This window comes from Notothenia rossii (assembly GCF_949606895.1).
Source record: "Notothenia rossii genome assembly, chromosome: 4".
Lineage (NCBI taxonomy): Eukaryota > Metazoa > Chordata > Actinopteri > Perciformes > Nototheniidae > Notothenia > Notothenia rossii.
Window position 1 is genome coordinate 80,032,203 of NC_136902.1, and position 23,964 is coordinate 80,056,166.

Below are 23,964 nucleotides of genomic sequence, written 5' to 3' on the forward strand. Positions count from 1 at the left end.
CACACATGGATACATGGAGGCAATGTTTTTAATAGTGTTGACACAATTCAGACACAGCAAAGAATCAACATTTTGTAGCTAAATGCAGGAATGTGTACACCAATGCATTTGCATTTTCTTGATTTATTACAACTGAGAGGCACTGCATCAAACTCTCTGATCTTCAAATAAGTAGCTGATTTTATTTGTCTTCCAGAGAGTGATATATACTGCAAGTGAAATTGCTGAGAATACATGAAAGACCACATAAAGTGTTGAAACAAGTTTTCTCAATTTGCAGTTTGCCCTACAAATTCCGATAGAAGGATAAATAATACACAAAAACAAACGTTTGATTTAATGTCAAATCGTACTGATCGCCACACTAAATGCTCACATACTTTACAGTATAGTATACACCCGAAAAGTCTTCAGCTAGCTGGTTTTCATATGCAAGTCAGCCGAGAGAGATTTCAAAAGCCAAGACAAAGCCAGCCTCATTTCTGACTAAAGATGGGAATATTTCTCTACAGGAACTCCAACTCAATACAGTTAGCCGCACTGTAACTCTATATAGTGTACAGTATATACACTGCGCAATAATGTTACAAAGCTCAGACATTGGTAAAAATGTACAGAGTTGAATGACATATGCAACAACAGGCAGTAGCATTTGAGGAAGTGTCTTCATAATCCAGCGTCAGCTTGTGTTGATATTATTGTCGGTCAGAACATTCTGTCAACATTTTGCTCTTTCTCAATGATGACTGAATGGATCAAATGAAGTCTTTGACATGACCACCATCCAGGCCTTCAGTCTTTTACATTTTCAAGATGACATTTCAGTGAATTTGTCATTTCACAATCTTTTCTTGATGAGTTTCTCCAGTTTGCGGATGCGGGAAGACTCTTGCTCCGGGGTGGGGGCACTGAATAGAGAGGGGCCACTGTCGGCCCCTGATGGCGGAGTGGGTAGCCTCTGCCTGAATAGCTCCAGCATGCTGCTCTGTTCACTGCGCTTCAGACCCTTCACAGCCATGCACACAAACAAACACAAGAAAGAACATTTGATTAGTTCTCAAGAAAAGACAAAATTAAAAACTACGAGTTAGGCAAAAAGAGAAAATGCTAAATTACAATGTGAAAGCTAAAGCTGTGGAATAGTTTGACATTTCAGGGATACGCTTTTTTTTTTCAACCAAAAGAGAGATAAGGATCTCAACAGCATTAAACCTGTATGTTCATGTTGAAGCTGGAGCCAGCAACCAGTTAGGTCAGCTCAGCATAAAGTCTGGAAGGGCAATTGCTAGACTGGGGCTATCAAAGGTAACACAATCTGCCAACCAACACTTCTAAAGCTCACTAACTAACTTGTTATATCTTGTTTAATCCGTACACCAAAGACAAAAGTGAAAAAAAACGACCACTTTTGGTTTTATGTGCAGCTGTTAATTAGTGCACTTTAGAGGTTCTGGTAGGCAGATTTTGTTACCTTCCAACAAAACCTTGACAGTTATTTCATTCCAGTAGGCTAAGCTAACTAGGTCCAGGTCCAGCTTCGAAATTGAAGAAAGAGATGAGAGCAAGTTTTCACTCTGCTTTTATAATTTAAAAAAAAGTCGTATTTCCAAAAATGTCAAACTATCCTTTGAAATGACTGTTAAAGTAAAAAACAACTGACCTTCATGTCCAGGATCTTCTGGAAGGTCTCAGGATTTCCGTCAGCCAGGAGCTTGATGTAGTTATCAACAAACACCACTGATGGTTCATGTGGGGCCATCACCACCTGTGGAAAGTAGAGTTTAATGTTGGGTTCAACCCTCCCTCGTTTCCTGTGAACCATCATGGGACGACCCAAGAGATCTTTAAATGATCCCACATGGGGCAGCTACGGCCCAAATGAGGGAAAGGGGGGGCCGCAACTGACAAAAGCATGTAGTTCTGGCTACAAACAATGTTGGGACTATGGTTCTAAATTTAGGAGCCCGATCCTCACTCTTTTTTTTCCTTTTACACGGCAATTACTCCATGCATCAGTGGCAAGAAATGGTTTCACCGGTAATTATGTTGGGGGTATAATGAGTCCGGGCAAAAATCAGCATTAGTCAAGAGCAGACAGAAAAGGTTTAATGAGGCACATGTCTTTTTGGATTAGATTCTATTGGTGTCTTTTTTTCCCTACAATACGAGCACGAGACTGGAAAACGTGGATTGGGTAGCATGTCTTACAGCCGCTACAAAGCAGGCAGACCAACACATGGCTGACAGACCCCCACCTCCATGCACACAGGGATCCTCTGACTAAATGTTTCACATTTCCTTCAATTCTAAAAAAGACCAAATCTGTCAGTGTTTACTTTTTTTTACTCAAGGTGAAACATATGGGAAGGTGAGTGAAACAGTGAGGAAGATAGTTTAGAAATCAGAAGCAGGAGAAAAGAGGGAAGAGCAGCCATGAAAGAATTGTGTGGAATTCTTTGCTTTCCCTGCTGACTGTGATTTACTTAGCAACTGTCCTGGAGCCAGGCCAAAGGAAAGGCCTGTAGGGACCTTGTAAAAAAACTGAAAAGGGGAGGGGGGGGGTTAAGAATGAAAAGGGGCATAAAAAAGGAGAGTGAGAGCGACAGAGTAAGGGGGGGTGCATTTAGGCTGAACAAGGGGGGGGGGGGAAGCCTTTTAAATACTCCCCAAAAGAGAGCTTCAGAGGTGGTACAGAGAGCTGGAGCAATGATGGGCTGGGCTGGATGAACGTGGAAAACAGCCACGTCTCACAGGCATCAGACGAGAGGCGTCTCAGACACACAGCTTACAATCCTGTATACTTTAAACATCACTGAGCACACAAAACAGATAACCCAAATATGTGTAATACTGATTTAGGGTGGTGGGAGTGGGAAAAAAAATACAGTAATTCATCTTGAGACTTTCTTTTGTCAGCTGACGTGCAGACCAATATGCAATTTGAATCTTGTTATTTTAACAATGGAACAAATTATCACACATATTGTGAAAGGTCTCTAGTAGTAATGAACACATCAAGAAAAGATCAGAGATCCACTCAGCATCATGGACTTTTTGAACATCTTTAAGCTCATTGTTTTGGCTTTAGGACAAAGAACTTCATTGTTTTGGTTCTGTCTTACCGCTCGGCCAAACACAGCTTTATTTCTGCATAACAAAGAAGCTCCGATGAACCGCTGTACTCATTCCCGAGCTGATCCAAAGAGAATAGAGATAAAGTCAGCTGGTTCCTGTTGAACATTGTGAAGCATTTGGCTAAATAGGATCCCTGAGGAGTCAACACCACAGACTAAATGTGTTTGTCTATGTGTAGTAGTTAGTAGGCAATTGTTTTTATAACACATAACAACTTCATCAGGTTATAATAAAGGCAATTGTGTGCTAACAAGTCTGTTTCGCGGCTCCAAAGAGGGCAACAAGAAGTACAACCAAGTGCTGAACAAAACATGTTTAAGTGACCGAAATGTTTACAATTATCTGATGTGAACAAATACCACACACTGGGAAAGGGTTCAAGTTTTGAAGGTGGGCACATAAGGTTTTATACACTATTATTCTTTAAATAGGACCATCATTTACAACACAAACATCATGCTGCATTGAAGAAGACTTTGAACTAGCCATTGACTCGTCAGGAAAATGTTTTACTGAGGTAAATCAGGTGAGATGCAGGGGGATTTTCTCATGGACTTCTCTTTGCCAGCTGCACTTCCACATTGGCTTCACTTTTCACTAACTGCTTGAGTTATAAACATAGTTACTTCACTTCTAATTGAAACATCAACAGGATCGTTTTGATAAGTGTGAGATCATTATACCACCTCAAGAACAGTAACACAATCATTTAAATGTGCAGCTGTGTGAATGGCAAACTATTCAAAACAAAACATACTAACTTAATTGTTTTGTTGAATCTTACAGTAATAAGACGTACATTTATATTTTTTGACATGTAATCCTGAAGTTGGCTTTCTGCTAACATTTTAGTGAGCTTTGGGAACTTAAAGTGCTCCTTCAATTGTCCCAATGAATTGCAGTTCCTTGGTGGGGGTGTGCGCCGGATTACATTTCAAGCCACAGCCTCACAGAGAGTAATTCAAAACTATTGTTGAGGCTAGACAGAGGCATTATTATATTGACCATGTTCCGATAGGTTTGTCTTTCCGAGGCTTCAGTCTTAGCCCAAGGTGGAAGCAATTACCTGTGAGGAAACTTTAAGTTGCACAAAGTTGATGGCTTATATGCTGCCCATAGTACAAAAGCTTCTCTAAACTAATATGAGCTTTCTCTTTCCAAAGCCAAAACTGTTCAAAAAAGAAGTCCATGTGTGGCTCTTTTCTTTTCTTCAAAGAGATGCAACAGAGACTTCTCCCTTCAATGACTTTTTGCTAAAGTAGCAGGAACATTATGCAATGCTGATTGTATTCATTAGAAATGTATACTCTCTCTATTATTCTTATTATCACTAATAATGTACTTCTAATAGATGTGAACCACTTGGAGGCTTTAATGCAGAGTCAGCTACGTCTATGAGAGTTTTGAAGAAGCCATATACTGTAGATCACATTCCAGCTGAAGGGGCCCGCTGGCAGTCCAATTCAGTAAAAACCAGGCAGTGAATACTGATGTGAATACACTCTATAATTCTATAATGTGAAAGCCCCTTTAATGTGTGGCAGATGAGTTGAAATGCATGTGTATACATTCAGGGCTTTTTTCCAGGAAACAAAGCTTTTAAAAAAACAGGCCTTATGGAACAGTGTGCATCCCAGTAGAAAACTGACAAATGATCAGAGTGGTTCATTTGCCTAATAGTATAATAAAGTATCCATCAAATTAAAGTAAAGCATGGCATGATTAGTGAAGGTCACTCTTATTGTTACAAACAACAAAACAGCCCAACCATGACAAATTCAGGAAGGAAAGAAGGCCTCCCGGGAGTCCAAGGGAAATGTAGGGACAGGCGCGTGTGAGTGTCTGCATTTCAGTACACTCCAGAGACAGTTAATTAGGGTGGGGTTAATCTACATCAGCCACATACCAGAGTCCTCTCAGGTCTCCTAAGGTAATTCTGACGCATGGCTAACTGGCTGTTTCCTGTGTTTGCTCTCCTCACCGACGACAACAGCCCTATGCCGTGATCAACTCAGAGTGTTTCTTGAGTGGATGCATGGTAACATGTATATACTTAATTACTCACTCACACCTTTCCACTGGCTCAAGGTCAGCCACATACTGTGTTCAAGAATATGTTTGTGTGTGTGTTCTGTGTTGGCCCGTCTTTCACTCATTAAACCAGTAGTGCATGAGCTCTATTCCTTCTCTTCCTCATGTGAGGTAGGTTATTTTATGGAAACATGCTCATAAAGTGCTATTGTAAGAAGGGGTAAAGAAACAATTCAAGAGTTATTCGGCCAAAATTAACTAATCTACGCGAGTGACTCAAAATACACTTTTTTTAATTCTGACTTGCCAGGGAAGCCACAGACGAGATGTTGTCCTTTTTTTCTTCTTATGATGAAACCTCAATTAGTGGAAAAAGCAGTTAGCTAGAGGTTGTGCCAGACTATTCTAGGTCAAGCGTTAGCATCAACACCAAAGTCATGTTTAACTGGATATGTCAGCAACATTAAATCTGCACAATGGCAAACCAAAGTTAAATTCAGACTGCACTCATCCAAAACGGCCCATCTAAAGTTCCAAGTCCTTTTAAGGCCAGCAAGTGAAGCTTTTGTTGTAAAATGGAACGCATGAGGTTAACCACCCAAGTTAAATGTAATAAAATCAGAAGTGTCCCATAAACATCAAGCGACTCTGATAATGTGTTTGAGTTGAACTATAGTGAATGAAGAGAACATCTCAGGTTCTCGTTACAATCCATCAGTCAAAGAAACGAGCTCATTCTTTGGTTTATTTCAGTAAGGTAAACTGTTTAAACTAATATCTACTGGCCTTAAGAGCATGGTTGAGTGTTTTTCCAACAGTATTCTGGGAAGTGCTCTGCCCTTTGTACACATGTAGAAAAGGCTTTTGAAAAAAGCTGCTGCACTGAAGCCCACCCACTCCTCACCTTTAGGATCATCTCTGCTCGGGTCATGCCTTTCACCACTATCTTAGTGTAGCTGGCAGGGGCCTTGCGGAGCACCTGGGAGCCAATGGAGGGCAAATCCAGCAAGACTGTTTTCAAGGAGTGAGTGTCAAGGAGAAGCTGATGGGGTAGGATACACAAGACAGAAAATCAGGCATTTAAGAACAGCTTTTCATGATTAAACATCTACACCAGTGCACATTGTGAATGCTAACAATGGATTTTCTGATGTAATAATCATGTATTTGTGCACATGCTTGTACGGCAGAAGATACATTCGGATGATGACTGAAAATGAACCACCATTAATGAAACTTTACAGTAGATAAGCAGGAATTAAACGTACTTGTTCAGCTCCAACCATGCTGATAGGCTTACATCTGAACAGGTGGTTGATGAATTTGGGAATGAAAGAGCTAAGGGAAAAAAAATACAAAAACATCAATTTTTTTGAAGTGTTAATTGTGGCTTATAAATATAACAATTATGTGCGTTGTATATACTTTGTGTGTGCATATTGTACTTTGTGAATTTGATGCAGAACTGTGTGAAGTATTTGCGTGTGGAGGCCAGGTTTTCTCTGATGATGGGCACATTCTGCTTAATGTGCATGATAATAGAGGTCACATAAGGACTCTGGTCTCCCACATGCTCCACACTCTGCCACGGCATCTGAGAGGGAGAGGGAGAGGAGAGGGGAGAGAAGGGAAGCTTTAGCATATGCTCTATGATACACTTTATTGGAATATGTATGTGACAATCCCTTTAATGCATTACACACAAAACAAGGACATCTTTGACAAGGTTTCCTGAATGATGATGGTTAGAAAAGAGACATTCACAAAACCACCAGAAACCTTGTGTTATGGCATTCATAATTTAAAAGCAAAAAAAAGAAAAGATTCCTTTTTTTATATCAATGGTATTTGATCCAATAACTAGAGATGATGTGTGATTGTGTACAACCTTGCTCATAGCAGTGAGAGCAGGGTCACAGGCAGCATCAATATCTTGAACGATGAGCTGGATGCTGTTTGAGATGACACTGTGAAAACAAGAAAAAAATGGACGCCATTAAAACACATTATTCACAAAACACACTATTAGGTAAGCACATGTGTTTTGTACTAATAAAACATTGCAGGTCTGTAGTTGTCACTTACGTGCTGAACGTATCCATCTCCCCAGTCAAATTAATTCTCTCCACGAGGACTTTATCGACTTTTTCCTTCAGTTTCTCCTCCAACTAGAACATAATAAAACTTCAATATACGAAGCTTTATTACTTCGATTGCATCCTTTGTAACGCATGTTGTCACATTTCTTTTTAATATTGTCTTCAAATTGCTTTGTTGCCTAAAAAAAAGGAGCAGGAATGAAACCTTCCAGGATGCATTGTAATCACTTTCCTGAAAACACGGATGAAACACAGGTCAAACGTTCTGTAACTGCTACATGGAAGGAATCTATTGTGTCCTCTAGTGTCTACTGTCACTGTAGTTCATCTCATGCCATACATTTCTAGATATTTAAGATGAGTGTGCTTGCCTGTTGTGTGGTAGCCAGGCAGTACTCCGCAGTGCTAAGGATGCTACAGATCAGGCACAGCTCGTCCATGGTGAACTTTGCAGCCTCCGGTCCGTCCTTCTCCTTCAGCAGACTGCTTATGGTAAGACCTCCACTGTTACTGCTGGATCTGGATCGAGAGATATAAGGAACAGAAGGGAAAAGCAGTTAAACAAAGATGGAGACAACATATTGGCTGGCTGTAACATTTAGTAGTGAATTAGCATATATAATTCAAGATTTTACTTGTTGGCAGAAACCCTACACTTCTCAACTGATCATACCCGGAAACATATGAGTTTAATAGTAACAACTAAGATATAGCTCTTAGGAACTGTTTTAAGACATTTATCAACCATCTATGGGGTGGCAGCACCAACATGATGCCTCTACATTAATATACATCATCACAGAGACATAACAGAGAAACCACAACATACTTTAAGCTCCTTTCCAGGGCCCCTCTGCAAACCTTTACAGCACACCACATTGCACGACTGTGTCTCCATGTGTTTGTAAGTGTACGCACTTGCAAAGCCTTTGAGTGCATCTTTGTATCATGTTTGTGTACAGCTCAGAATATGGTATACATTAGTCTGTGAGCACAAGTTTGTAATTAGCATGCATGAATATCTGAGACAGAAACAGAGCCCCAGTGTGTGTGTGTGTGTGTGTGTGTGTGTGTGTGTGTGTGTGTGTGTGTGTGTGTGTGTGTGTATGTGTGTGTGTGTGTGTGTGTGTGTGCACACCATAGCCAGTGATGAGTTATAATGTGGCCAATGAGCCAGAGATGTTTTTTGCTGGTAGCATATTAGACTTTGCCACAACATAACTAACTCCAGATCCCTTAAAGCATGCCACCACAATCCATCATACACACAGCACTGAAGACATTTCGTTTAAAACTAAACTCCCAAACATCATCTTACCAACAGATTTGACAAATATTGGCCCGACAATTTTGTTCGTGAAAAAATGAATCCCAAATAAATCTGTTTGTATTACTGCCCAGAATATTTATTGACTGGATGGAAACAGGAAATATTAAAGCTACTTCCACAACGTAGAGGTTGGAAGCCAATTTGGAAGTGTTTTCATTTTCAAACAAAGTCATGCTGGATTACCTTTTGTTCTCATATTCTTTTAAAATCTCCATGTTATGATGGACATAAGGAAGGACATTTTCAATATAAGGACTTTTTTTTTAAATGTCTTACTTAGGAAGGTTGCCAGAGAGGATCTTCCAAGCGTACTCTCTGAGGAATTTCTGGAAGATGGTTGTGAGAGCGATCATTGGTTCCCCGGTGCTCAGTTGTGAGCACTGCACCATGCACTTCTTGTAATAGACAAAGAGGTCCGCACAGCTGGGCAGCACGGCTCCGCCCTCCTCCGTGCCAGCCTTGGGTGGGCCTTGCGCTCGAAAGTCAGCCACAAAGCGGTCAATCAGTTCGCCCAGGTTCCTGCGGATGCCAGAAAATGTACAGCCAAATCCCCATGGTTGGATTAGGATTAGGAAATAAGTGACTCAAATATAAAAGACATGATCATTAAAATAAATGATTCCTAAACCCATTAAATAAACTTAAGGATAAAATAAGAGGCAGGCAGACAGAGAGCAACACGGCTGAAAAGGAGAAAATATTCCATGCATATCAAAATCAAAAGTGCTACAGTCAACAGGACCACAGTCAGTTGGTGGGGCCCAATCCTGCTGAATCTTGGAACTAAAGCCAAGGACAAAACAAGCAGGCCACTGTTCTCTCCTGCTATGTCCCACTGGGGACAGGCTGATCTGGCTGTTGCCTGCCTAAGGCCTTTGGACTGAAGTAAAATGAGGTTGTAACTGCAGAATAGGTCAACACTGTTCCCTTGGACAGACAAACAGCATTTAACGGGCTATAGAGCCAAAAGCCAGGGCCTGCATGCAAGCACAGCACTCCCAGAACTGTGCTCAATTTCAGGAGAGATTGCCATGACTGGGGGAAGGGATTAAAGGAGGGAAAGTGAAGGATGGTGGTAGAAGACAGGGAGACAGGAAGGGAATGAAGAAACATAAGCATGAGCAGAGAAATGTACAAAATAGGAACAATGAGAGATTGAGATGAAGAAAGGAGGAATCAAACAGAAAGGGGGGGGGGGGGGAAAGGAAAGCAATAAAGAGGTGGGAAAGAAAATAGGCAGATCTGCTGAGGCAGCACTTATTCAAGCTCCCTCTCTCCTCCTCCCAGCGTCTGTGGTTGCGTAGCTAATGGGAAACATTTCTGCCACAATGGAGACAGAGGCATTCAGAAACAAGAGATGGAAAGATAGAAGAGACAATGAAGCAGAATGGTAGGTGGGGGATCTGATTGATGAGTGGAAAAAGGATGCGCGTGCCATCCTTAAAAACACAACCTGCCTCTGACCCTGGGTCTGTGCACCGCGACCCAATATGGCCTTGTCTGCTTGTATATGTGTGTGTTGCTCACTTGTCTTGGGATTCTATGTAGACGTATAGATGAGGTTCAAAACACTTGGAGACGATACCATGGAAAGGGTTGTCCGGCGCTTTTGGCTTTCTGGGCTAAAAGGATTGAGACATCAAATAGGCATTTTAGTTAAGTTGTAGCTCCTTTGAGTATCAATCAGTGAGTTTATGATTTGCCTCCAGCTCAGCGAACAAAGGTCAAAATATGAGCACAGTTTTCAAAGATGAGGTGGTGTAACTTGGTAGAAATCACTTCTCATGTGTAAGTACAATCAGATACCAAGGCATTAGCTCCAACTTAAAAAGGGACTATGCAGTTGACACCAATCCACCCTGCTTTAAATGGGTTATAAGGTTTTTTTAAAAAACTGAAACAAAATAAACATTAAATATTTAAATTGAGCTGCTACGTAACTGTTCCACTTGCATAAGCCAATAAACCAGTGGTATTACCTTTAGCAAGAGTACTTTAGAAAAAGAAGAACAAACAATCAATCCAATCAAAAAGCTGAATCAGAGGAAGAAACATCTCATTGTGAGAAAACAGATGGGGTCATTCCAGGTCAACTCACCTTAGCTAGATCCTCGTCCTTATCTGCGCCCACATCCTCACCCGCGTCGTCATCCAGGAAGGGGTTAGTAGATTCAAGAGGACTCTCTGGCCTCTTTTTCTATAAAACAACAGATAAACTTTAGTATTTTTTCTATTGCTCAATTATTAAAAGCAGCATTAGGGGCTTTACTGCCACTTAGGCATCCCATGCTAACGACTCTCTTGACTTGCATAAATATTTCTGTAATTACTTAAATTGTTCAGTATTACTTAGTCAGTTTCTTCTATTTCTATGTAGACAATTTAATGGGAGGATTTGGTGAAACTGCAAATCCAATTATTAACAAAATTCCCTGATCAAATTACAGAGCCCAGCAGGCATTGGTGTAAACCTAACTGAGGACAAAAGGGCCTCTGACTAACCTAAATATTGTCAGTGATGAAAAAGCTTGGCAGAGTTTTACGTCCAACTAACTAATAATCATTAACCGTCCATTTTTCGTTTATTGCTTCCAATTCGACATACAACATTACGTGGAGTAAAAGGTTTCTTTATGCTGTGACACAGAGAGGACTCTGTGTGTGTGAGTAGAACAAAACAAACAGCTTTATGTAATTGTGATTATGGAACAAAAAAAGCAAGCTGCATCAAAACGTTTATTTTGATTGGATGAAATGTTGTTTTGTAAGAAAAGTGTTATTTAAGGGCAGAAGTGCAATTAAGATCTCTGATTTAAGCTTCTATGTGTTTGGACAATTTCAGCTTGAAAAGGTGGAAGCAGTTGGAGTTTATATTCTGTACAACTGTATGTAATTATTGGAGTTTTCTTACTCCGGGTATGTCAGTCAAGGTGCATCCGGTGAAGCGTTTGGCCAGAAGACCCTCGAAGTTTGTGGTCCTCTGAATAGCAAACAGAAGCAGCTTCACCTCAATCTCCTTAGCCCGTGTTCGCATCACTTTGGCAAGCTCCACCCTTAAAAACAAAAGATACAAAAATTGAAATTGCTTACTTATGAGAATATTAATATCCATACTTTGACCCTTGTTAGTACTTTTATTTTACACCTAGTCTATTACCAAACACATGTCTTTTCAGGCTTCTCGTAAGACACCGATAGGATTTATGCATTTTTGTTGTCAGCTGCAGTCGAGAGTAGCACACACACAGTGCCCACTTCTTCTTGCCTTCTGTAGCTGAGGGAAACAGACTGAGTGTGTGGTCACTAGGTCGCGGCTCATGCAGGCCACCTACGTCAACTGCACTAAAAGCCAAATCAAAGCCTCACGAGAAGCATGCCATACCAGTGTGGTTAGTGCCAAAATGTTCCACAGCCACGTTCTCTTTAATTTAATTACATTTAATTATTGTTCTTTTATTTATTTTTCTTTCTTCTCTTTTCTTAGGGACAAAGACACACCATCAAAAATATTCACTAAATAGGCTCGAAACACAAGCTATCAAATTACCGTAATAGCCTAGGATCATTTGCACCGCTTTTTCCAACATGGGTCTTTATGCTATATGTTGTGGTGTTTTCGTTACCTGGTGATGTGGCAGAACTCCACAGCAATGCGCTCCGTCATGCTCCACTCTTCAGGAAACATGCGTCCGTACTTCTCCTCGTAGTCCACGAGCTGCCGTTTGATCCAGGCGTAGCGCCGATCGATCTTGTCTAGCCATGCAACCTGAGCACAGGTCATGGTATTAGTACTATTACAGATATCATCTTGTTCATTCGAGAAATCAGTTTCTTACTCACATCTTGGTTTTCCTGGAATAATACCAGGTACTCTGAGAGGTGCTGCCTGATAAACTTTTTGATGATCTCCTGTTTGATGCGTGGATCCAGCACATTGGCCACCAGACAGGCATCTCTCAACACGTTACTGGGACCACCTTGTCTCTGGATGGATAACAATACACGTTTTTTTACAAGGTGGAACGAGACAAGAACAGTGTCTGAATAGTGAGAAATGGTATTCATTTTTACAGAAACAAATTCAACTCAACAAATCTGAAACTCTTACCTTGGAGCCTTGAGAGGGGAAGGATTCTTCAAAATCAGCCAGGATCTGAGTCCCCAACTCACTCTGTGCTGCTTTTACTCTGGAAATCCAATAAATGATATCTTTTAATTAAAGCTGTTTCCGCAATCATTCAAATTGCATAAGGTAATGGTAGCCATTACATGTGGAAGCTTCCAATATACAACAGACTTTTGGCATATGACATTTGGCCACCTAGCTACTTTGGCAAATACCTTTTATGATAAACAGCAAGGTAATGTATCCCTAATGTAATCATTGTTCAGTGATTGTAGACAAAGACACTGTTTACAAGTGGCTAGTTTCTTTTTCACCCACTATAAAGTCACTGTATGCAATGTTCCGAAAGTGCTTAAACAAAAGGATCCCCTTAGACACTCTCTGTCCAGTGCTTGGAGGGTCTGTGTTGCCTGAAGGCTTCCAGGCTGGGTTAACCAAGGACAGCTCCCAAAGCCATGACAATGGTCCAGAATAAGCAGGAGAGGGTGCAGAGATGTTATCACAGATGGAGGGCAAATTAACTGGCAGCTTTATTTTCAAGTGCATGATGTCCGCTAAATATCCAGCTAACAACCTCAGCTACTGAGTGTAACAACAAACAATGCTCTATTGCTCCCGTTTCAGCTGAGTCTCATGCTCATATACACTGATGTCAGAGAGAACAGCAGGTCATGTATGTGTATACACACAGTATATATACACACACACACACAATAGTACAGTACATAGATACAGTACACAACAAAACACTTTGTCAGCTGAACTGTGAGTCATGGTGAAGTTTAGAAGGAGAGCGAAGCATTAAGCAATGACAAGAGTAAGGCTTATTAAGATAAAAAAAAAGTTGATCAGGTTCAACTATGACATTTGCACTTTCAGTATAGTAAGTATAAAGACAAATTAAATAACAATTTCCTTAACTGAATTAAATATTTTAAGGCAGGAAGGGAGAATTGTAATTTGGAGGCCCTAATATACATTTAGACTGTAACCATGTAGAATATTCACATAAAACAAACCATTCTTCTTCTTTTGTATTGCTTTATATTTATTACCGTGACTTTTTTAAATTAAAATTCATAAGTAAAACAAAAATTACTTGACGCCTTCTTTGTAAAGTTTTTAAAGAGATTGAGTTCAGAATGTAATCAAATATGTAGTCTTTTATTGTCTTGCTATGACTTTCTTTCAACTGTTTGCGTCCAGCTTTCTGCCTTGTCTTATTATCTCCAGTCACTTCTTCCACACAGCTGTTATTTGGTAAAAAACTATTCGGCCACACCTCAGTCAAAACAGAACAGAAGGTCATCTTTTTTGGGGGGGATCAGCACTGCTTTAAACTTGAACATGACCAGGAATCATGTGTCCCAATTTGATTTAATGTTCATGGAAAATAATAGTAAAAATATAAATTAAATCAGTCAGGGCTGTGGGAAACGAGAGTGTAACAATGCACTTTGTTGTTTGTGTCTGTGTGTGCGTGTGTAGCTGTGTGTATTTTCCAGATATTGGCAGAAGAGCAAACAAACATTCTGGAATGTACCATTAATTGAAGATCATACATGCGGACACAAACGCACCCTTAGAAAAAGTATGCTCCTAATCTCTCACAATGGAAGAATCCCGGCCATAAAGGGACTCTGTTCAGTGTTTCCTTCCTCTGTGTTCCTGTATTTGTGGAGTTGTGTGTGCATGCGTGTGTGTATACTGTATCTGCATAAACAGGATGCCATACACAAAATACCTCCATCCAAATACTGTAACCACTTTTCAACAGTTCTGCTGACGAGCGGTGGAATATTCAGCTGCAAGCAGAGAACAGGCTCTGAACTTGCTACTGGAAATGAGCTGTTCTAAATGCTTTGATACTCAACCCCAGAGCTGTGTGTGTGTGTAGGTGTTAGCGTGTGCACTTCAGTTACCTCTCAGATAGCTGTCTGATCTGGGGTATGCCCATGTACTTGTGGAAATGTTCAAGCACATTGACCACTCCCTGCAGCAGGTTGGCCACCTCACCATACTGCCTCTTTCTGGTCATGGCTCTGAAACCCAAAACAACACACATTTCTATTATTAAATAAAGAAAATATATTTGATACGCTACATTTTGTCAAGTCATAATGCCACGCACATCTGTAAACGTATCTCTCACATGTGCAAATTCCTTCCTAACATGCTAATGGGGATACAAACACTATCCTTAAAAGATAACAAAGAAGGATGTTATTTTTACAGATTTTAAAGACGTTTTATCAAAATACATTAGAAGCTTGAACCCCGTATTTTTTTATTAACATGCCGCTGAAATCATATTAGACTGAAATAAAACTCCTCATTCAGTTCAGAGTATTTCTACTGGTAGCAACTAACACTTTATCAGAAAATGTAGAACGCTTATCTCAACTGAAGAGCTTCTGAACAATCCCAAATGCTTTATTTAGGTGAAATTAGATCCATTCTGTTAAAAGGGATTGCACCCACTCTAAAGAGTCCACGCCTCCTGCCAACATGTGCAGGTGGTTGAGGGTGGTGATGGATGTAGTTAGGTGGCGCTTGGCATGGTCCAACTGCTTTATGTCCCTCGTAATCTCCTTGACCTGCGCAGGAAAAGAAAAGGTCAGAGAGGTTGGTCATTTATATCGCACAGAATAAGGAGAAAGTAAAATGTTCAGAGATGGGGAAAGACATACACATATAGGTGGTTCGATTTGATGGAGCGATACGACAAAGATAAATAGAGCAAGATAAACAACCCACACCCACTGGTTTGAGAAATCATTGCTCCTACATGCCACTGAGGCAGGGTCTGCTTTCCAACCTCCCCCTTCACCCTTTCTCTACACACCCAGCCTACTTCCTCAACTTTAAATAACTCGCTCCTCTATTGTAACAGAAGGATACAGAGTGTATACCCCTTTGCCAGGTCATGTCACTGATTAGCTTCAACAAGCCACCTTGTGTGTGTGTGTGTGTGTGTGTGTGTGTGTGTGTGTATGTGTGTGTGTGTGCGTGTATGTGTGTGTATGTGTGTGTATGTGTGTGTATGTGTGTGTATGTGTGTGTGTGTGTGTGTGTGTGTGTGTGTGTGTGTGTGTGTGTGTGTGTGTGTGTGTGTGTGTGTGTGTGTGTGTGTGTGTGTGTGTGTGTGTGTGTGTGTGTGTGTGTGTGTGTGTGTGTGTGAACATACCATTTGTTCAGACTTCTCTGCCTTGTCCTTGATGTCTTTGATTTTTCCAAAGAGCTGCTGGATGGCAATTTGGGCCTCTTCCAAAGCCTGTCCAAAACAAACAGAGAAAATTTGAAACATACCGAGAATACGTTTTTTTCACCTGCTGCCGTCGCTGATAGTGTAAGTGTGTATTTATTCTCAAACAAACAGAACTGAACCAAGAGATGAGAAAAACTCCTACTCAGTTAACCCTTATATGCTGAGTTTGAATGAGTGGAGTTGTCTACCTGTAGAGAAATGGCAAGTCATGGAAACAGCTAGAAAAAACAATCCCTTGCTGTCAGGTGCTTCTACCTGAGAGGCGTTAAAGGTGTGTATTTAAACTCATGCATTCTTCTTATCCCTTACAAGTGTCCTTTCTCACAGACAGTATTGTACTGTGGATATATTTCAAATGAGCCAACCTACTGTACCAAACTCACAATAAAATGTCCCTCTGGTGTCTAGAACTTTATTATACTGTATATTCTTTAATCCACTAATTCATGAGAGAGAGCAGGGAAACCCTTTAATGAAAATGTGTCATCCCATACATATAATGTGAACTTTTTAGCAAAATTGTATGAGAAAAAAAACATGTTACACTTAAAATACAGTTGGTTTGAGAAGCAGGGCTGTGTGGAATAACTGTGTGTCAGTTGTGGTTTGCCAGCGTGGGTCGTATTTCCAGGGATATTTTCTTATCCGCTCACTACTGGCTTTGGTCCATGTACAAAAAAATATCCCGCTTATGCCTGTTCACAGTTCTGATATATACACAGTAATCGCCCATCTATCTGGAAGGCTAACTAGATATCTGACACTGACAGGTTAAAGTCTAAAGACACTATTAGCAGTTTTAAAAACCTATACAGCCAGACGGGATTAGATAACATCAGACAGTTACAATTGTAAGATAGTTAACGTGCTATTTGAATATTTCCCCATCATCTGACATGGCAGCTGTTCTTTGATGGTCCTCAACAGAGATTGTGCTCGACATCTGATGCCAAGGTAATTGGCTTCACTTGGCCCGATGCTACGACACAACTTTGACTTTCCTAAGATTTACACACACACCCACACACACAGACTGACACATGCACCCAAGGAATGCTAACAGCCGGCACCAGCTGTGCAAGGAATTTACCACTTTTACAAGCACGTCTAAGAAACAGTGAGTGAACAAACAGACACAAACTTTGCACATACACACAAACATAAATACAGCTTTCACTGACAGCAGAGGATTCACTCTGCTTCCTAAGTATGGCTAAAAAGCAGCACTTGGTGACAGTGTCGTGGAGACCCAGTGAAAGTCAAAGCAACACCAAGACAAGGTCATCAAATCACAACAAAACCATTCTGACATTTAAACCGGCAAGGAGTTTCACTTTTGTAATCTTAAACTAAGCTCACACTTTATCTACTCTACTAAAACTACATTAGGGAAGTCGGCCCTGGAGGCCGGACAGAGAGGATCTCTTCTTTAATACAGATGAGGAAAAAGTCTAGGTTGCACTTTTCATTTTATGCTTCAAGCAACCCATTGGTTGTCGGGTGATTGGATAAATGAATTTGAAAAATGCATGCAGGTTATGTCATTACTCTTTGATCTGAGCGGAAGGCAGTGCCACTGAATCTTCTAAGAGGTTCCCTGGAGGAGCTGTTCAGAAAACAAACTGCATGCAGGAGAGGCTGGTTCCAAGGCGGCACATGCCTCTCATGCAGGCTCAGCTGAGACAAACTGCCTCGCTTCCGAGCGCTCATTTCCTGTATTTAGCCTTGAGGAGAGCAGAGAGAGAGAGAGAGACCACTGCCCAGCAGGCGCCTCTAAGCCCGAGATGTTATCTGCTCTCACACAAACACACATATGCTCCCCAGTGTATCCCTTACATGCAATAATCAGCAGGGCTCCAATGCATACATATGTAGTGTTATAGAGGTACAAAAGGAGCGTGAACAGGATGCACTTCACTCCTCCCTCTGACAGATGCTAGTGTAGCTTTCTGACATACAGGTTGGGTTGAATGGTAATTCTGAGATTAAGGCCAATTCTAATAAATCTGATCGACCAATCAGGTAGGGCTGCTCAATTAATCGTATTTTAATCAGAATTTATTTTTTCAGTTGAATTATACTTAAGGTTCAGGGTAATCAACTGTTAAAAACATACTGTTCAAAATTTTTTTTCCAATAACTTGATGTTTTCAAAGTCAATGAATAATCACATTTAATAATCGCAATTACAATTATTGACCCAAATAATCGAGATTATGATTTTTGCCATAATCGAGCAGCCCTACAATCAGGGCTATTTTAATGGTTGTTTCATTGCCATCATGTTAACATTTGTAGGGAGAACATTTGGAGAGAAGAGTTTTTCACTTAACAGAGAATAACTTATAAAACGATTTGTTTAGAAATACTCCCTGTTTTAAAACAATTGTTTTGTCATAGCTAAGCCTGACAGTAAATGAAATCCAAAGCACCACTTTCTAATGCATTCTTTTATAGCCTAAATATAAATATCCTAGTATCCAGCTGCCTCGTACTTCTTTAATTGTTTAATTTCTCCTTTAACAAGCAATACAAAATGTTGGCAAAGTTGGTGTTTACAGATTATGTTTAAGACAAATGTAATAGGTTAAACTGATGCAGTCACGAAACATATTTGTGGCGAACGTTGAAAGTGAATTTAGAGCAGACAGAGTTCTGAGAACAGGAAAGCAATGACACTAAAACAAGCTTTGAACAACCTTTTCTGAGATAAATATTGACATGAATGCTGTTTCTACAGGAATACCAGCCTATACTGTATTGCATCCTTCCCTGTACCAATGTGACTATATAAAAGTATGTAAACAAAAACAGACAAATCAGACACACGGAAAGAAAAACACAAATGCCAGACTGCCAACCATGCAGGAAGCAAGCCCCTTTATGTGTATGTGTGTGGGTGTGTTTTCATACCCCTTTTTACATACTGCAGCTTTTATGTGAATGGAATTAACTGGTAACAAATGTTTGGGTTCCTTAATGAGATCCTTTGACTCAGACATGAACATATAGATTCCCACCGAGCCAGGCTTTTATGTCATTCATTAGCGGTGCGCTGCAATATTGAGCTGACTGTGGAGCAGGTGTGCATGTGGTATCCAAATTGCTTTAACAACAGACAGGAACAGTGTGTGTGGCAGGAAACTCTTGACTGGCAGGCTACAACCATACAGATATTTTCATCGCACATTTGCCAACATAGCCAGACTGCTCAGAAGAATCCAACAATTAATCACCTTCAGCACTGTAGGCATAACCTCTGTATTACCTTGACACATTAAATAATGCAGATTAAAAAAGAATTAGTCTGGAGTGTTAAGAAATTAGCTTCCGATTAATGACAGAGTTTATGTAATAATTGAGTCTGCCGCAAAGCCACTTGACATCATACCGTAAACTATTCGGCTTGCAGTGCCATTCCTGTATGCATCTGTCGTGCTGCTGTTGTTTTTTCATAAATTAATTATTGCAAAGATTTTTGGTTGCTAGGTAACACAGTCTTTGTAACACTTAATAACAGCGCTTTAAGTCGAACACTAAGGGAACAACATTTCCACACTCTCAGTCCTGCAGCATATGAATCCAAACTGAAAAAAACCACCAGAGAAATATTTCCCAGAATCTCCTCCACTTTCTCTCTCCTCCAGTCTTGATCTTTCCATTCTTCTTCAATAATCTTACATTTCATCCTGGGCATTGCTTTGAGCTGAGTAAGTTGAGATAAGTCAACAGCAGAAATGACTAAATTGCTGATACTTTTGGTTTTATTCTATTGCTTTATGTCTTAATCGCCGTCTTGAAATGAACACCTCTTTCCGTCTACAGAAAGTATTTTCCCTCTGGAAATGTTGGAATGGCACTGCGGGGTTGGAAAAACAAACTAAAATGATTGTGTGTGGCTGTGTAATGTTATTGGTCTGGAGGGATTTAGAGTGTTTCCGCTACCAAACAGTAGCTAACGGGGAAAGACAGGGCCACCGGGCCAGACACCCTGACGACAACACACACACCTCATCATGTCAACTGGTCAGAACATACACGGCTCACCTGTCAGGTGTCACATTCCCTTTGAGCCACAAATCCTCGACTAAAAGAGGACCTGTATTAAATCAGCAGGGGCTGTTCTTTTCCATCATGATCCAACATGAAAAGGCAAAGACTCAAAAGCCAGGGTTTAAAATAAATCTACGTTTTCACATACGAGAATCTATTTCCCAGACGTGTTTTCCGTAAAGAAGGGCAGTTTGAGCAGCGGGAATGGTTCTGAGTCATCTTGTCCTTTTCCATGGAAGCAATGTGGAGAGAGGAAAGAGGAGGAGAGCGGGAAAAACATCTTTCTATGGCTTTAGAGAAGCCAGTGGCGCTATTCTAACTTCAGGGAAAGGATACTGTTTTGAAAACCATAAGTGAAAAGTAGGCCTTGTGGTTGCGTGTACAATAAGAAAACAGTGTTATCATCCCCCATATAGCGTAACGTCTACTATTTTTTCTATAATGCTTTATACACCATGGTTACATTGGACACATATCAATCAGCCTTTGCGGAAAAATTCCAGCTCCACCATCTTCACTATAACAAGATAATACATTTCAATAGTTACATAAATCTTAATTCTGACAACCAACGAAACATGTTTCATAGATTAAATAAACGTACATTTTTTTCTAGCCATTATGACACAATTCATCTGTGCCGGAAAACATATTTGAAGTCGATCAAGTTTTTTTAACCACTGTAGCTCGACTCACCTGTCTGCCATCCTGACCCACGTTGGTCTGGCCTCTCACCACTGTCCTGATGTTGTCATCCAGACGCCTATCAAATGTGACACAAAGGGCACTCCGGTCAGTTTGAGGGTAAAATAATGACCAAAAACAAGAAATGTGCCATCAAGTCAATGAAATGAACTCACCGGATCTTCAGACGAATCTTGTTTACCACGTCATCAATATTAGCCAATGACTGATGGGAAATACAAACACAGGTAATCAGCTGTTGAACCTATATTATACCTCTGTACTTAAATACACACGTTGTAGCATTTACTGCATGTCTGCCTAAGGGACAGTTCACGACAAAAGTACAATTCCTACATGAAACTACTAAACAAAAAGGTTTATAGATCAACTTGACTTAATGGGTCATGATTTCTGATGACACATTGCAGCAGATTTTTTCAAACGTATATTTTTGCACTTTGAACACCATAAGCCGAGTGCCATCTAGTTCCATTATATTTGCGAGTCACTAGACAGACATCTTCTTGGCCATTACCTCCAACACGGTTACTAGTACCAAATCAGTCTAGATACTAATACAGGTGAGAGGAAACATATGTGTTTTTGATTTTGACGTAAACTGTCCCTTTAAAAAAGCTAATAATTTTGCTTCAGGGTAAACAAATCTATTTAACTAGCCATTTCAACTGCAGCACAGGTTTACACCTTACCTGATGAAATAGTACACATAGAATCCATTTAGGTGAAAAATAATTCATGCATATTTACACTAGGGGCCCTTCCATGTATACGATGAGCACAAACTATAGGGTAACAGCGACCCCTCATGGAAATGGAGTATATACACAGACACTTTATTAAGTATACCGTCCAAAAGTGCAATACATAAAGATTCATACTCATTACATATGATATTTTTTCAACAACTGCCATAGCATGTGACATCTAGATTAATGTAGAGTTGTATTTTTATTACACTGGACAAGTTGTACACAATTTTGTTCAGGGATTTTTTCAATCGTATATGGTTACTCTTATGAAAATTCACAAGTTTATGAATTGAAAGGTCTCCTACAGTTGCAGTGGATAAGAAGAGCACATCTATTTTTTATTATTAAACAAGTTTATATAATAAAGAAAACCAGCATATTTTTATAGTTCTTAAGGTTTATTCAAATAAAAGTGTGAGAAACAATATATGACTTTAAACTGCGCTTATGAAGTCATTACAAATAATTACAAATATATATATTTCCAAATGTATAATAGAGTCACTGGGTCACATGACATTGAAGCTTTTGAAAAAAATCAAGACTTTTCAATACAACAACTGCAGAATGTTCATAAAATGTTTTCATAGAAAATAAAAGAAACACTTCAATCCAACAGGAATAGGTGTGTCTGAACGGTCCAGTGTAGATTACATTGCTGGCATGAATTTGGAGTTACACATATGAAAGCTATTGAAATAAACAGAAATTATCTTTTGATTAAATGTTTTTGTTAAGTAAATTAATGACAGATCAGCAATTAAAAAAGTTGTGAAAAACAAGACCCTTTTTAATATATGTATCAGCATCATTTCCGCTAATATGAGTATTAAGGTATTGCAACTAAGATTGATTTGGTGTAATAAATGTATTGACAGCCCCTGAGTGAGGGCTCAAGGGTTCGTCCTCTGACAGCTGACAGTCTGTGAAACTGAGAATATTAGTATTTCTATCAGTATGTTGAATTTCCAACCTAAAACTAATTCCACAACAGTATAACCAAAGACAAACATTATCAACCCACTAATGACAAATATATTTTGACTGCCCCCCAATCAAATGGATATCAGTAGCATAACAGTCTTTATCACTTCAGTGTACCCATGCATGTATAAAGTGTACCTGCTCGGTGGGGAATAGGGTGTTGATGTATTCCACAGCATTGAAGTCTGCTCTGTCCAGTGGGTCCTGGCTGGGGAAAACCTAGTACACAAAACACACATTACGTCCAGTAAGTACGCTACTGACAACGTTTCACTAAATATTTGATGGAGTAATTTGGCATACTTCAACATGCAAACCGGTTTTGGCTTGTCACTGAAAGCATACACTGACAAGTTGATAAATGGGACGTATGTAATTACAATGACATTTTACGATGTATTTGCCTTTTAATCTCGTGTTATTAAACAACCTGACGATGTTTTGGAACCAAAGGTGTTTCGGCTAGCTGTGACAGCACGGTAACGTTGAGCTAGCCTGCTAACAGGCTGGTTTATAGGCATGAGCAGCAACACTGTTTAAAAGTTGCTATAGTAACCGAAGGTCAAACGGCTACCTGTTCAATGGCTAGTTGCACCTCTGGGGTGAGATGCAGAATAGCCTCCAAATCCTCAGCCAATTCAAATTCTTCTTCCTCCATCATTGTCAAAACAACTCCTGAAAGAAAATCTCCGGCGTACCACTTCCTGGTGAGGAGGCTTTTGGGATACTCGATGACGTAGAAAACGGTGCTTTCATGGCTGTCGGAAATCAGAGCTACACTTGAACGTCTCCTTTTAGTTACACGTTACACACCTTGCGCTTTCTCTTTCTTTTTTTTCTCTTTTATTTATTCAAGAACATATTTATTTTGTATACAAAACAGTTGACATCAGGGGTAGTAATATAAACGAATACAAAACATAAATAAAATAAACACAATTAGTTTTGATTGCCATTGTATTTGTATTGACTTTAATAGTGCTAATGTTTTAATTATTGGTAAAAAAGTTCAAAATTAGGTTTGAATTCAGCCCATTTATTTTTATGAATATGACATTTCTTTGCTTCCTTTTTCTCCCTTTTCTCTTTCTTCCCAAGCATTTGGTTCACATGTATTCTTCTTCTTGAAACTACTAATGACTTGTCAAACAAAAGTGTTGACTACAACAAATATTATTTTTTGTCTCTGCCTCTATGATAAGTGTTTGGTTTGCGAGATCTCACAAGTAGATGGACTAGAACGTGAAAGAGTGATGAGTAATATGTATTTCTAATAATGTTTATGTGCATTTTGTCCTGACATTAAAAGCGCATAACAGTGGCTTACTGTGTTTCTATTATTAGTTCTACACATTTGCCAAATTAATGAATTAAGACAATAGATGTTGAAGGTTAAGAGAGCCGGAGTCTAAGTGTGTGTACAGGGACGTAAGGGCAGTAGCCTTTGTTTCTTCATGGAAAACAATTCTTATCACCAATAC

General features: G+C 39.8%; 1 protein-coding gene across 1 annotated transcript; it reads right to left on the bottom strand.

Moving 5' to 3' along the window:
• Positions 1-10: 10 nt before the first annotated feature.
• Positions 11-23,214, bottom strand: vps53 (VPS53 subunit of GARP complex). The gene is made up of 22 exons (XM_079676207.1): positions 23,058-23,214; positions 22,622-22,702; positions 20,903-20,952; positions 20,739-20,805; positions 15,909-15,995; positions 15,203-15,318; positions 14,644-14,763; positions 12,704-12,782; positions 12,436-12,579; positions 12,219-12,361; positions 11,507-11,648; positions 10,694-10,792; positions 10,123-10,217; positions 8,872-9,114; positions 7,637-7,784; positions 7,252-7,334; positions 7,055-7,133; positions 6,612-6,760; positions 6,435-6,504; positions 6,071-6,208; positions 1,661-1,765; positions 11-1,006 (listed from the first exon to the last, which is right to left on the bottom strand). Exons 1-22 carry the CDS (start codon positions 23,142-23,144, stop codon positions 839-841), a joined length of 2,493 nt encoding a protein of 830 aa, XP_079532333.1. The 5' UTR covers positions 23,145-23,214; the 3' UTR covers positions 11-838.
• Between the last annotated feature and the right edge of the window lie 750 nt (positions 23,215-23,964).